The 14,428-nt window shown below is 37.6% G+C and overlaps 2 protein-coding genes across 2 annotated transcripts; both read left to right on the top strand.

Moving 5' to 3' along the window:
* The first annotated feature begins 233 nt into the window (after nt 1-233).
* On the top strand, nt 234-7,691 carry LOC140940881 (ADP-ribosylation factor-like protein 1). Its single transcript, XM_073389847.1, has 10 exons — nt 234-313; nt 393-495; nt 575-609; nt 924-974; nt 2,653-2,667; nt 2,793-2,808; nt 3,264-3,375; nt 4,707-4,754; nt 4,868-4,998; nt 6,104-7,691. The coding sequence occupies exons 1-10, from the start codon at nt 310-312 to the stop codon at nt 6,132-6,134; spliced, it is 546 nt and encodes a 181-aa protein (XP_073245948.1). The 5' UTR covers nt 234-309; the 3' UTR covers nt 6,135-7,691.
* A 4,277-nt stretch (nt 7,692-11,968) lies between these two features.
* On the top strand, nt 11,969-14,357 carry LOC140940518 (succinate dehydrogenase assembly factor 2, mitochondrial-like). Its single transcript, XM_073389503.1, has 3 exons — nt 11,969-12,200; nt 12,296-12,331; nt 13,392-14,357. The coding sequence occupies exons 1-3, from the start codon at nt 11,995-11,997 to the stop codon at nt 13,615-13,617; spliced, it is 468 nt and encodes a 155-aa protein (XP_073245604.1). The 5' UTR covers nt 11,969-11,994; the 3' UTR covers nt 13,618-14,357.
* Nucleotides 14,358-14,428: the final 71 nt, after the last annotated feature.

Below are 14,428 nucleotides of genomic sequence, written 5' to 3'. Positions count from 1 at the left end.
GTCATAAACTGTCCTCGGTCAATTATCTCCATTCCAGGGAGGGGACATGTATATCTGTCAGCCTTTTATGACGTCTCTTATGGGGCCAATGACCAAGTTAAATAAACAAAATTTCCGAAAATAAAATTAAGAGAGTTTATTTCCTTAATATTTTTCTTCTTTTATGTTTATTATTACTTAAATGTATCTGTAACGATTCAAAACAAGCTAAACACTTTCCTTACTCCCTTGGTATTTTCCAATACAAATTACATGACATATGTTTCGTCACAATGAGCCACGCAATCACCCGTGTGAGCAGAGTTCAAAATGGGTATGTTTTCTGTTTTCTGCGTGCTAATATCCTAGAATTTTAACTTATTTCTCAGGCGATTGTTATGTTATCTACGCAGGGAGCTTCTTTTCTAGTTTATTTTCTTCGCTGTTTGGTCAGAAAGAGTTGCGAATCCTTATCTTAGGGCTTGACGGAGCAGGAAAAACTACAATTCTATACCGGTGAGTTGCATCGCCTAATTCTTGTGTTTTGTGGATTGAAGTTCAATCTATAAACTCAAATCATTTTTGTGCCTTTCAGATTGCAAGTGGGTGAAGTAGTTACAACGATACCAAGTAAGAATAAAATATAACAGTATTATTCAAGAATATCAATTTTAAGTTGGGTTTTTCAACCTTTATTCAAAATTTCTAGTTTTGCAATAGATTAAATGTAATTTGTTTTCTACAAAGGTGCTAGGAAAATTATGAAAACTAACAAATTTTAGCGTCGATTATCGGTAACTGACAAGCAAGTTCAATTAAAGACTCGTGTTAAGTTATAAAGATCAATGTGTTTTGGTGCAAAAATTTAGTAAACGTTTCAGATTTCAATGTATTTTGTACTATTTTTGGTGTGACTTAATTGTGTTATTTTCTTCGTTTTGCAGCAATAGGATTTAATGTTGAGACAGTTACCTACAAGAATCTTAAATTTCAAGGTAAGGGGAAATGCTTTAACTTTATTTATTATATAGACACAAGTGTTTTACTGGAAAATATACCACTCGTAAAATTCATGAAAACTACATCCAGGACCCGAGTGGTTTATTTTCCATAATCTCACACGTGAGTTTATCGTTGACCTAATTTCTGTCATTTCTCTCTATTATTTTATCGATGTCTTTTTGTCTATATAACAAAAAGAACATTACGCGGCAACTTGAAGATATGAATTTTATTTTCTTGTGGCAAAAAGAATATTTTACTCACTCGCTGCGCTTGTTCATAAAATATTGTTTTGCCACTCGAAAATAAAATTCATATCTTCACGCCACCGTGTAATATCCTCTATATAGAGAAATTTTAAAAGCCAAACACAGGTTATAAACTTAAGTTAAACACAAGAGGGAACATGACAAAAAAAAAATGTAATTTTGATGTAAAGTTGATGTCCGAACCTACAGCTGCAAGTGAGTCAAGGTTAAAAACAAATTCAAAGTAGCAATGTTTGCTATTGACGAAGCAACTATCATACAAATTAAAGTGACCATTGCATTGCCATTCCGATCATGTTTGACATAATAGTCATACAGTGGCAGAGAAATCCACCAAAATAGTGTGTGCACATTCAGATTTTTTTTGTTTTGCTGATTAAACCTATGGCTTTTTTATTTAATTGCTTGCGTTGTCATTGTCATAGTTGCTCAAGCTCGCTAGGAGTGTTACCATGCAGCCAGTGCAAAACAATTCTTGATAAAAATATGCCCAATGAAAATAACATCCATACATACCCATAGAGAGGCTGTAGGTTACATGTAAGTCTCAGGGGCAGTGAGAAAAACATTCCAAGCACATGATCAATCAACTAGGGTGCTGGTGTTCCTCTGTTACAAGTTATGGTTGACTAACAGGCCAGGTAAAACAGCACTAGAGAGGAAAATACATGTCTGAAGGAGCCGCTCACCTCTAAGAATGATGTCCATATCCACTGGAAATTTTCATCAACACTCCATAATCTTATTTCATTGGCATGGACAAATGTTATATTTACCACCCAGGGGTGTCAATTTTGAGACAGTATTATATTAGCTGGCATTGATAATTTTTTTTAAGGTATATACAATTAAGTTAAGTAACAAAAGCTCAGAGGTACGTTTATCACAGCTGCCAACTTCTTCCTTGAAATTATTATTTTTTACTTGCCCCAACTCTCTGTCAGTTTCACCGTCCAAGATGGCGGGAGAGCATTTGTCCTAAAAATAACATCAATGTTTACACTACAAAATATGCCTACTTTGCAGGCTAATAGTTTCTGAAATTTTCAGCTCTTTACTCTTGAAGGCAATGGGACAACTCCAGCAGAGGCACTTTTAGATTTTAATGCCCTAATTTGTATCTACTAATTTTACCCCTAAAAGCTATACCAAAACCACCATCTATTTATAGTCCCCACGCATAATAATGTGTGTACTACATACTGTAGTAAGAAGAAAATCAACCTCTGTGCACCAGTGAGGGTACATTTGCCAGCATCATGCACAACAAGTTCAAACTCTTCCCATAACCATTTGTATCTTTGATGCACTGCAAATGATATTGTTTTCCTTTATAGAAAACACTGACCTTACAAAAAGCTTACATGTATATTTTGTCCTTTGTTTCATGTGAACTGTACAGTTTGGGATCTAGGAGGTAAGAAAGTTTTGTTCATTTTGATGAACAGTGGTTAATTTTCCATTAAAATACAAAATTTTTTTGAAGTCATTTTATGTGCTGACTGATTTTTTTTATTTTAATGTTTAATTTCTTTTTTTCAGGTCAAACAAGCATAAGGCAAGTGTCTTTTTATTATAGAATTGTTGTTTTGAACATTTTGAAGGTAGATGAAATACATTAGCTGTTTACTTTATTCTTTTTATCTATTTAGTTATTTATACATCAGTTTCACTACTGTCACATGCTCTCCTCTTAAAATAAAGTCTATTGATTGATTGATTGAAAAATCCCAGGTTGTTTTGTAAAATCCTTGAAAATAGATAGCACCATGCAAACGTTCTGTCAAAAAGGTTTCATTTGAATGGTAACATCATAGGATTTGGGCAAAAGAATCAAAAGTTAGATCTACATATATAGTATATAGCTACTAAAATAAATAACACCATACAAAATTTGTCAAAAAGGTTTAATTTATTTGAATGTTAACATAATAGGATTTGAAAGTATGGGTTTAAACAAAAGTCTAGGACAACCAGATTTTTCTGAGTTTCATTGTATTTTTATCTTTGCAGACCTTACTGGAGATGTTACTATTCCAATACAGATGCTATAATATATGTGGTTGACAGTGTGGACAAGGACAGAATAGGCATTTCAAAACAAGAATTAATTGCTATGTTAGAGGTATGAGCCATCTCAGTGTTAAAGGTTCTTTTTCTTCCAGGAGATACACACAGCCATTAATTTTCCTGTTGGGGTTTCAGATTCAGGGCTTCTGATATTTCGCGGAAAAAAAAGCAAAATTTCGCGGGATTTTCAGGGGCAAATTCGCGGAAAAATCGGACGATTTCGCGGGAAAAAAGTCAAAATTCGCGAAAAAATCGGCCGATTTCGCGGGATTTCGCGGGATTTTATCGGAAAAAAGTCAAATTTCGAAGGATTTTGGGTTAAATTCTTAGAAAAATCGGCCGATTTCACGGGAAATTTCGGGGGGAAACTTCGCCAAGAAACAATCAGTAAAAAACAGCCGATTTTGCTGGAATTTTTTTTTGGCAAATTTCGCTAAAATCGATCAATTCTGCATCGATATGACCAGCGTTGTTTAACGTTGTTTTTTTAACAGGGATAATCATTTGCTCTTTCAACAACAGTTTGCTCGAGAATTGAGCGAATGCTAAAGCTATTAACATTATGGTTAGTGCCCAGTTTTTCGCAACATTAATCTAAGAACGCCTGGTAGTTTTGGGACGTTGTTTATTCGTTGCATTGACGAAGTTTCAAGATAAATTTGGATGTTTAGGGTGAATAAAACAGGTCTAATGGCCAAGATAAGTATTAAATATGTTTTGCCGACAAGTATTTGGAAATATTTGTGGCGGATTTCGCGGTATTTCGCGTTTTTGGGGTAATTTTGCGGGATTTCGCGGAAATACCTGAATTTCGCGGGTCCGCGACCGCGCGAAATATCAGAAGCCCTGCAGATTAGGTCTTAAGTTTGAGTTTATACCCCTGAAAAATGGCTGCCTCCAAAACCTTTTGTCAGAAAGACAAACTGCTGTTTTCTACACCCTCCTCCCTGCCTCTTTCTGCCACAAAAACTGAAGGTAGTCACCATGAGTATATCGTTACTGCCAACTGGAATTTGCCACAAAGACAAATATCAAACAATTTGATGGAATTTCGTGAATAACCTTTACGAACCACATGCACTCTAGGACTGATTAACAGCAAAAATGTACTGTTGATTCAACATTTATGATAAATGTTGTATTGATAATGCCTAAAAACCTAAAGTTCCACCATGCTTCTCAAAGAAGTCTGTCTTTGTTTGCAACCCCACAAGAATCCACTGAGACTAAATTTTCAGACCACACTACCTAAAGTTGCTTGTTCAACTAGACAGTAAAATAGTACACTTAAAGTCACTGATCAGATTAATCGTCACCTAACTTTGTAAAGTTAGATGTAAAAATTGTTGGTACATTGATCATATTTTCATCATTTGTCTTTCACAGGAAGATGAACTTAAAAAAGCAATTCTAGTGGTTTTTGCCAATAAACAGGTAAGAGCTAGTGATTTTAAACTCTGGTCAAAATGGAGAATGTTAAGGCTAGTGTGCAGGTCGGAGAAAGTTTGAGGATTTCATTAGTGAGATTTTTTTTTCTTATCACGAAGGATATGGAAGGTGCCATGTCAGCTTCTGAAGTATCTAATGCACTTGGTCTTTCTGCGCTGAAGAGCCGAACATGGTCCATATTTAAAACCTCTGCAACCAAGGGAGAAGGTCTTGATGAAGCAATGGAATGGTGAGTTTTAAATTCCTTTGTAGGCTTGGGAAGATGTGAATATACAGCAAATAGGTTGGTTTTCAATAACATGTTGCCTTATTTAGTTTAAAAGTGAAAATGTTTGTAATGAGCTTCTTTCCTTAGGTACATCTAATCTAGTTAAACTTTTCACTTCCAGAAGTGGCCAGGGTCAGGATTTAACAAAAATTCCATTTTTTGTGGGAAGTTGCTGAAAAATGAATAGTACCTTCTGAAAGTACTGGTCAATAGATTTCATTTGAATGGTCACACTTTAGGATTTCATCCACAGATACAATAGTTAGAACCATCTTGTATAACATAATAAACTGTACCACAGGAAAGTACAGCTCAGTAGCTTTCATTTGAATGGTCACACTTTAGGATTTCATCCACAGACGCAATGAACCACCTTGTGCAGTATAATAAACAGTACCACAAGAAAGTACTGCTCAGTAGCTTTCATTTGAATGGTCAAACTTTAGGATTTCATCCACAGACGCAATAGTTAGAACCACCTTGTACAGCATAATAAACAGTACCACAGGAAAGTACTGCTCAGTAGCTTTCATTTGAATGGTCAAACTTTAGGATTTCATCCACAGACGCAATAGTTAGAACCACCTTGTACAGCATAATAAACAGTACCACAGGAAAGTACTGCTCAGTAGCTTTCATTTGAATGGTCACACTTGAGGATTTCATCCACAGACTCAATAGTTAGAACAACCTTGTGCAGCATAATAAGCAATACCACAGGAAAGTATTGCTCAGAAGCTAAATCATTTGAATGGTCACACTTTAGGATTTCATCCACTGCAGACTCGAAAGCTTGTACCACCTTAATTGAAGACATTTTAAGGAGTGAGGAATTTTTTAGTTTATTGGAGTCAAAACTTAGGAATTATTGCTTATTTTGTACCGATTTTTCTTCCTTGCCCTCTACCTTTGATAGTTTTTTTTTTTTTAATATTATTGCTTTTACTTTGTCACAGTTATGTGAGAATCAGGCTCAAGGGGTCTGCTAGAAGTCATATAATTAACTATCGCTGCTTATTTAAAATTTTGCCTTTTAATTTTTTGTTTTGTTTCATTTTTCTTTCAGGTTAGTGGACAGTCTCAAATCAAGACAATAATCAACAAATTTTATCATCCATCATAGATCATTATTTTTTATTGACCCTTTCACAACCACTGCATGAGTGAGTTGTGAGATGGTTTGTCAAGATAACTTTTGCATGTGTGGACAGAGTCCTATCATGTTACTATTTAAATGAAACCTTTTTTGTAGGGCTGTCATTCAGGGCAGAGCATGACTCTTGGCTACTTTCGTAGCAAAGAAAAGGAAAACAGAACCTAAAGACTTCATAACTGTTAGTAAATTCCTTTGCCTAGTAAAAAAATAAGAGCATATACCCCAGAACTTGAAACCTTAGTGACAGCCCTGTCCCTGGAAAATCTTTGTTATTTCTGTGGATTTTACTAATTAAAAGGAAAGTAGCTTTTTTGTGAACTTTCACTTAACCCACTGTTAGGAGTGGAAGAGTTAACTCCACCATAGTTGTATTGAACACCTGAAGTATTCTATTATTTCATTATTCTCAAATCTCTATAGTAGCCACTAATTTGACTTGATAAATACTGTAGCCACTAGAATGTGCCTGCTTGGGAATTCTCTGAGATGACCGAGCTTAAAAAAGGCAGAGACGATCAAACTCAAAAAAGGCAGCCAGCTATCTTGTAATGGACACTTCTCTAAATTGGGAATGTTGAGTTGATACTTTCTGAACAAGGTGAACAACTCTCTGTCAGTGTTGTGCATCTCAGGGAGAATTGACCAAAGATTTTTATCAAAAGTCGCAGTTCTCACCCAGAATTAATGCATACAAGTCATGAAAAAAGTTGAAACAGCTTCTAAATGCCAACTTTGCCTTCAGCTGATGTATGGATAACCTGTTCAGTCTAAAATACCACTGGTAGTAACAAAAATGTAGTTATTAGTGAGACCAGTAAGGAGAATTTCATATTATTTTCTGTCCTCTTACATCTTGACTTGAAAGCCAAGTTTTGTGAGGTCGTTGTTTATTTTTTTTCAGTCTATTTTTATTTATACTTTTTTCATAACGGTGTAAGTTGTACAATTCCACTTTGCTGGAAATATTTACTAAAGATTGAAGGCACGAATATTAAAAGTGAATCTCAGGAGGTACTGAAGTACTTTGTGTAAAGGGTGGGGTAGTGTTGACAAATTTTTAAAAGCTAGCAATAATAAGGAAAGTGCGTTCGAATGTTTACCTTTGGATTAAATTATTGAAGTTGCAGACTATGTTACCAAAGTGGAGCACTTCGTACGATTCAGTTAACTATTAGTCTATTAGTCTCCGATGCAGTCATTTTCTTGTGTCATCACCCAAGTCTCCTCTTCAAAGAACGGTTGCGAAGGAGACTGGTGAACTATGGAGACGAGTTTAATCAGAGAGACGACCCAAAAGAACATCTGTATGGGAAGTTACTGGGAACTAGAATTATAAGGAATTATAAGGTGAAACCTACAGTATTAAATGTTAAACAACTTGTACCAGTTTCAATGTTATCTTCATGATTCAATGTTAGCTTAGTAAGTCATTTACAAAACATAGGGGAAACTAAACCTCACATCATCTTGGGTGAATTAAAGAGTAGGTCTCGTGAAATTTGTAGGGGTTATTGTCTGGTTCTTCATTTTCTTAGTCACGTGATTTTCACACTCATTTTTGCTATTTATTTTGATCCAAATTTAACTCGTTGTTAGTTATGACTCAATATATAGATTTAACCAGGGCCAAAAGCGAAGCTCTCGTTAACTAGATACTTAATTATAAACAAAAAACAAAATAAAATCGTGCAATGCTGAACGGCGACGGCAACGAGGACGGCAGCAAAATCAATTACACGTGCAGCCCCCTTTTTTGTACATTTCTTTGCCTTTGTTTTGGACGACTGCAATGCCGTTTTGCACGACTAGAGGAGGAATTGCCGTATGTACTCACCAAACTTTTGTTGCTTGTGTTCCTGGTCGCTTGTATTTTTTTCACTACCGCTCATTTTCACCCTGCTGGCCTCTCCTTGCTGACCGCGAGCATTTCCCACATTCTTACCGCCGCTATGAAATTTTCATGTTTTTTTTTCCCAACAAAATTCGTCTCCTTTTTTTTAATCACACGCTGTAGCTCTTTGTCTGTTATCCACGTGAGTGTAAACATAGAAAAATACGTTGAAAAAGACTCGACTTTGTTGTTCTTTTTTCTCTCTAAGAGTCCCGGCAACCATGCCATTTCCCGCCAAAAACACCTCGAGTTACCTGTGGTGTTATACCTGTTAATTTAGTTATTCTACATTGATTTTCCTGTGGTCTGGACGGACGGTCTTTCGGGCGTACGGTCATGTGATTACTAAAATTTCTCGGATGGGTGGATTTTCTTAGATAAGGGCGCGCGCGTGGAGCTCCGTTTTTAAGTCAGGTCCCTTCCACGTATCCGATTCTGATTGAAAACAGATATTTTTTTGTTCGTTTTGGCCCACCCAGATGGTTTTGATGACAACAGGACTCCTTGTGTTATGCAATAACAGTGAGGTAGCACTGCAATCGTGTATCCCTCCATTGTTGTTTAATACTTCATTAGTGTCAAGCTCTGTGATGGTCGCTCCTCCAGACGATGGCCCGGGCCGCTGGAAGTACTTTAGCAGTTCAAAGTACCCCCAATAATAATCTACAAGGTGTTGATACATACATTCCCCCAAGCTGTAGCCTGAAATCGAGTTCCTGTTTTGCTCGGTCAAGTTCTTTTTGTGTCTGCTGATGCTCCTGGGCTCTCTGATCAAGCTCCTTTAAAAATGAAGTGCAGTGAGCCTTCAGCTTGAGATTTTTTCCTTTCACATCTTTAATTCCTTAAAGGTCAAGTAATACGGGCAACATTTTCGCACAACTTGTCGCGCAACATTGTTGCGTTGCAAGTTGTGCGAAAATGTTGCCCGTATTACTCGACCTTAACGGTGTTCTTATGCCTCCACTTGATGTCTCCATGCGATTCCTTTAGCCGCTGCAACTCTTTTTTCAATTTATTATCTTTTAACTTTCTCGATGTTTCGAGATCCTTGAGGGTCTTTTGAGATTTTTCCAACTCCTCTCTCTGGATCTGATTATCCTCTTCCAGCCACTGTCGCTCTGATCGCAGGTTATTAATCACTGCAGCTTGCTGGGCTATGGCAGCATTTTGTTGTTTTACAATTGCTCCTAGCTGCTCGTAGCTACACACATACATCTGTGCCATCCATAGTCGACAAAATCTTTTAAATGAACCAAAAGAATCCCTTTTAGGCAAAAATCACTGACTCTTTAAAATCTCTTCGTTAAGTTTCAGTTTCGTTTTACTTTTTCCAAAAGTGAGTTTTTTAGTGATGTCATAGACAATTAACCAGTTTCTTTTGCGCGCGCAAAGGCTCTCCTAGAGCTGCGCATTCTCGTCCCCAGAGCACTCGGGTCAATTTGTAACGAAGACCACGTGACCAAGAAAGACCATCTGAGGACGAGAATGAGAGCTGCGATACTAATGGTCAGTAACAGAGCATTTGGGGTTTGGTAAGCTTTTTTGTAGGATCGAGTTTCTGGATCAGTATTGTTTAGTCACTTTTTAAAGTGTTTCGTGTACAATAATTGTTAATCGCACAAGCCTGCGAGCAAGCTTTTCATAGCGAGCGAGTCCGTGATACGCAAGAGAACTAGAACTCTCGAGTGAGTTGCGCTAGCGCGTTACAACTTGCAATATGTTTCACAGTCTACACCAGCAGGAACCAATCAGACTCGTACCTAGTCGCTATTAAATATGTGTTTTGGGGGTGAGAGAAGATTAGGGGTTAGGTTGAGGCGCGTGAGGTCTCATGGGAAGGTACGAAGGAAAAATGCCTCAACCTAATCCCCAATCTTTTCCACACCCCAAAAACACATAAATAGCGACTGGGAACGAGTAAGGGAACCAATTAAAATCGGCCCCTGACACCAATTAACTTTCAGCAATTTACCAGAGTGGTAAAAAGGGCCAAAATTCAGAAACGCATCTTAAAAAAAAAAAAACAGTAAAATGCATTTCTCATTATTGATTATTTCTGTACACTTTGGATCCTACTAGACTCTATAAGGTGTACCGAGGAAACAAACAAGTTATTTTTCTTAGAATCGCGCGCTAGAGGCATAATAGCAAAGCCCCATAACTAAGAAAATTGGTAGCCCACCTCACCGTCCGTCCGTCCGTCCGTACACCTTTCCGTCCGCACAAGAGGGCAACCAATGTAAAATCTCACACTTTCTAGCTAGTGGGAAACCTGCAACTTTTAAATTGCTATTGCACAGCCGTCACTATTAACAGCTATTCCAGGGTAAGTTTATGTTTGTGTAACGGATGTAATTTTATGGTAAATGTACTATATTTACCGTTTGCTTGATCTGTAGCAGTATGCTAATAATATTTAGCAATATACTCCTACAGATGAAGCAAACTGTAAATATTATGTAACAGGAACAGTATAGACATTAAACAATGAACTCAAAACCCTTCAAAGTCGCTCAAAATACCCTTTCTCAGGCAAAAGGACGACAATTTACCGTAGGTAAGGTAATGTAACGTTTATTTAGCACTTAGACTGATCCTTGCATTTCGCTGCACATCACCTGGCCTATACTCCTGTATACTGCGCATAACATTACGGCATCAAAGGTGGTGGGGATTTTTTACGGGTCGCCTAATCAAAGAAAGGTAACAAAAGCCCCTTTTGTAGTCCTTCCTGGCTAGAAAATTGATAGAAAAGATGTTGGTCTTAAAACTTGTGCCAGTCCTTTCGCGCAAGAAAAAAACGTGAAAACGATTCGAATACGCTATGTGCGGACGCGTATTTTTTCGAAAAAAGGAGGAAAAAAATTCCTTTGTAAAAAAACACCCTGATACGTGTGAACGTACGGCGCCGAATTGTATAGTTGTGAACTGTATGGTCCTCATTTTGGATAGAGACTGCACGGGGCGAGAAGAAAACATCGAATAAAATATTTTAAAATTCCACGATTAATTTGACATGTCTCGGTAACTTATATTTCCATATACCAGCCGTGCCCTGGGAAGCAGTCAATCAAAGAAAAAAAAGGCTTTTGTCATTACAATGATAAAGACTTAACAATATTTGGAGAGATATCCTAAATAAAATACACGGTCTACTAAAAAACTATAAACAACTAATAAAAACGCTGTCTCATAATATTAAAAATACTCTAAAAATCATACTTTGGGGAGCAAGGTGGCGCAGTGGTGAGAGCAATGGTGGAGCAGTGGTGATAGCACTCTCCTCCCACCAATGTGGACTGGGTTCAACTCCCGGCGTCGACGCCATATGTCTGTTGAGTTTGTTGTTTGTTCTCTCCCTTGCTCCGAGAGGCTTTTCTCCAGGTAGTCCGGTTTTCCCCTCTCCTCGAAAACCAACACTTCCAAATTCCAATTCGATCTGGAACGCACGGACACGTTTAAAGGAGTTCATATGAACTCCTATGTGCTTCTTGGGTAAACAAAACTCAGGGGCGGATCCAGGATTTTTTTTAGGAGGGGGTGCACTCGTATCTTGCTCTACTTCAACACCAATAAATCACTTTTTTTTTTTTTTTTTTTTTGGGGGGGGGGGGGGGGTAGAATACCAGTTGTATTAGAAAACCGCAGGTAATCTCAGGGGGGGGGGGGGTGCGCACCCCCTGCACCCTCCCCCTAGATCCGCCCCTGAAACTACTCTTCTCTTTTTGTAGTCTGTGTACAGACGTCCCCAGAAGAAGAGAAGAGACTCTCTCTTCTACCGATTTTTCTGTGGGAGGGGGGACGCTTGTATACGGGCTACCCTTTATGCGATAACGAAATTATACATACATGGAGGGGTATACGAGCCTGCAAGGACTTCTGCTGACCAGTTCACAACTGCGAAAACAGCATGGCGGCCAATGCGAGACTTCTCACACGAAATTTTCGTGTTATCTTTGACCGTTCTCGGCAGCCTTTATCGCAAAAGCTCAATATACGTCTCCTCTCTGATAAAATCATAGATGTGATGAGTAGTGAACCACCTATACCTGAATACAAGACGCCTCAAAATGAACCACCTAAGCTCAAACGAGCAAGGCTCCTTTATCAGAGTAGGTAAGACGGGTACGCTTTACTATTGTGATTTGTTATAATATGTGAGAGTCATCAGACGTCACTGAAACTGTTGAACTTTCTTTCTGGAACTCTAGGAAGCGTGGAATGCTGGAAAATGGGTTGCTGTTGAGGTAGGTATAAAATGATTTAATTCTGATTTGATTACATAACATCAAGTCTTAAAATACCAGTACAGTACAGTAAACCCGCTTTAGTAATACGGACACCTCAGTATTTTATATTTTGGGGAAAGAAATCCCTTACATTTTTTCTAAATTCAACGCGCTTGATATGGACACCCCGGTAATACGGACACTTTCTATGTCCCCCTCAGTGTCCGTAATAAATTATACCAGCTGACATTCACAATGTCAGCTGGTATAAATGGCTCTCTTTAGCTCTGTAGTGCATGTTGAAACACTCCAAGATTTACTTGGAGAAGCATTAGTTCTGTGGGATTCTGTTCAGTGACCCTCCTTGTTAAATAAGCAATCAGAGACTGTTAAACAATAGATGAAAACGTTTGCTGCATTTGCACAGTCTGATACCAGCTCAAGAGGGTGTCACAGGAAAAAATAACGGATTCCCATTTTTGGATATTTAAAGACTACCCACAAAAATCCCAAATTTGGAAGAGTGAAACGAGTCCCAATCTGGGAACTTGGTTGGGAATTCCCTGGTTGGGACTTGTCTCACTTTGCCAAATTTGGGATTTTTATGGGTATTCTTTAAATACCCAAAAATATCCAAAAATGGGAATCCGTTATTTTTTCCTGTGTGTTGGGAGTAGTCGAGAATTCCTCCAACCCCTTGAGTGTGTACATCAGGCTATGCACACAGCAGAAAATTTTCTAATGGTTTTAGTAACATAACTTTTCAGAGAAAAAACGTGCCTGCAGTGCATTTAAATGGGTAATTTATAAATGAGGTAAAATAAATACAGCCAATTGTCAACATTATCACTATAACTGTCTGTGACGAGTGCCAAAGTGTGGAGGTGTGTGTATTCTGATTAGCATTGTGAAATGTACGTTACATTCCGGCATGCAAGGTTCAATGTGAATATTTTGAGAAATAAGGAGGAAACTATATAAGTTACTTGGTAAATATTAGTGCCTCTATTTCCCTCTTGTAATGGCTTGTTGCATTCTCTCACAAGTGTCTCACCAATCAAATCACTTTAATTTACAGTACATTTGCTGATAAGCACTTGGACAGTTTAAGTGATACCTTGTTGGATCAATATGACCAGGTGATCAATATGCCAAGCAATGACTGGGAGATATATTACTGGATGACAGAAAAGAAACCTACTCCTAAAGAGTATGACAACCAGGTAATGGACATGCTCAAGAAACATGCAAAAAATGAAGACATGGAAGAACGTATAAGACAACCTGACCTATGGCATAAGTGAGAAGAGAAGCCTCAATCTTATTTATGGACAGGCTAGCGGTAAGACCATTTCAGCTAACAGTCTCTGAGGACTTTGTTATATATTAAGCTGGAGATCCTGTGCGAAAGAACTATACATCTGTATGTGCTTTTAGATCTCCCCCCAAAAAATATGTGTTAGGAGATCTTTCTCAGCTGAATTTACTCTGACAAAGGGCTACTGCACAACACATCAGCTTTTTGAGGATATGATGAAAAATTTTAATCAATTGTTTGCCCTTCAGGTAAGCTATTGCTCAACTTGACTAGCCTGGGCAGTTGGTCATTTGATAAACCAAATTTTTGTGAATAGACTTAAAGTCCACTTTTATAAAACCTTGCACTTCTTGAAAAACCGGGGAAGAAGTTGATGTTAGATCAGGGGTAGATTATTCTGCAATTTTCTTCAATAGTGAGTGCATGAAATAAAACTAAAAAAATGCAAGTTTGACACATTTTTTACTCTGTTTTTTTTTTTCGAAAATGACAGTTTCTTATTTATTATAACACAATGATTTTACTGGTGTTTTCAGACCTACAAAGAAACCTTGGTGACATCTTGTATGTTGTTGAATAGACTCTTTACATTAATTTGTAAAGTAGACTTAAGTAACTTTTTGCATCTGAGGCACTAGATTTAAGATGAACTGTCTGCATCTTTGTAACCACTGTTTTAAACTTGCAGGTGATAACAATAAAGAATTCAGTTATGCAGAACTTGAATTCATGTGTCAGTAGTTGATTACACTTTACAGTTTTACAATTTCACATGCTCTATAAAATGCATGCAAGTG

The sequence above is a fragment of the Porites lutea genome, chromosome 6 (assembly GCF_958299795.1).
Source record: "Porites lutea chromosome 6, jaPorLute2.1, whole genome shotgun sequence".
Classification (NCBI taxonomy): domain Eukaryota; kingdom Metazoa; phylum Cnidaria; class Anthozoa; order Scleractinia; family Poritidae; genus Porites; species Porites lutea.
This window is presented reverse-complemented; position numbering and strand designations above follow the sequence as displayed.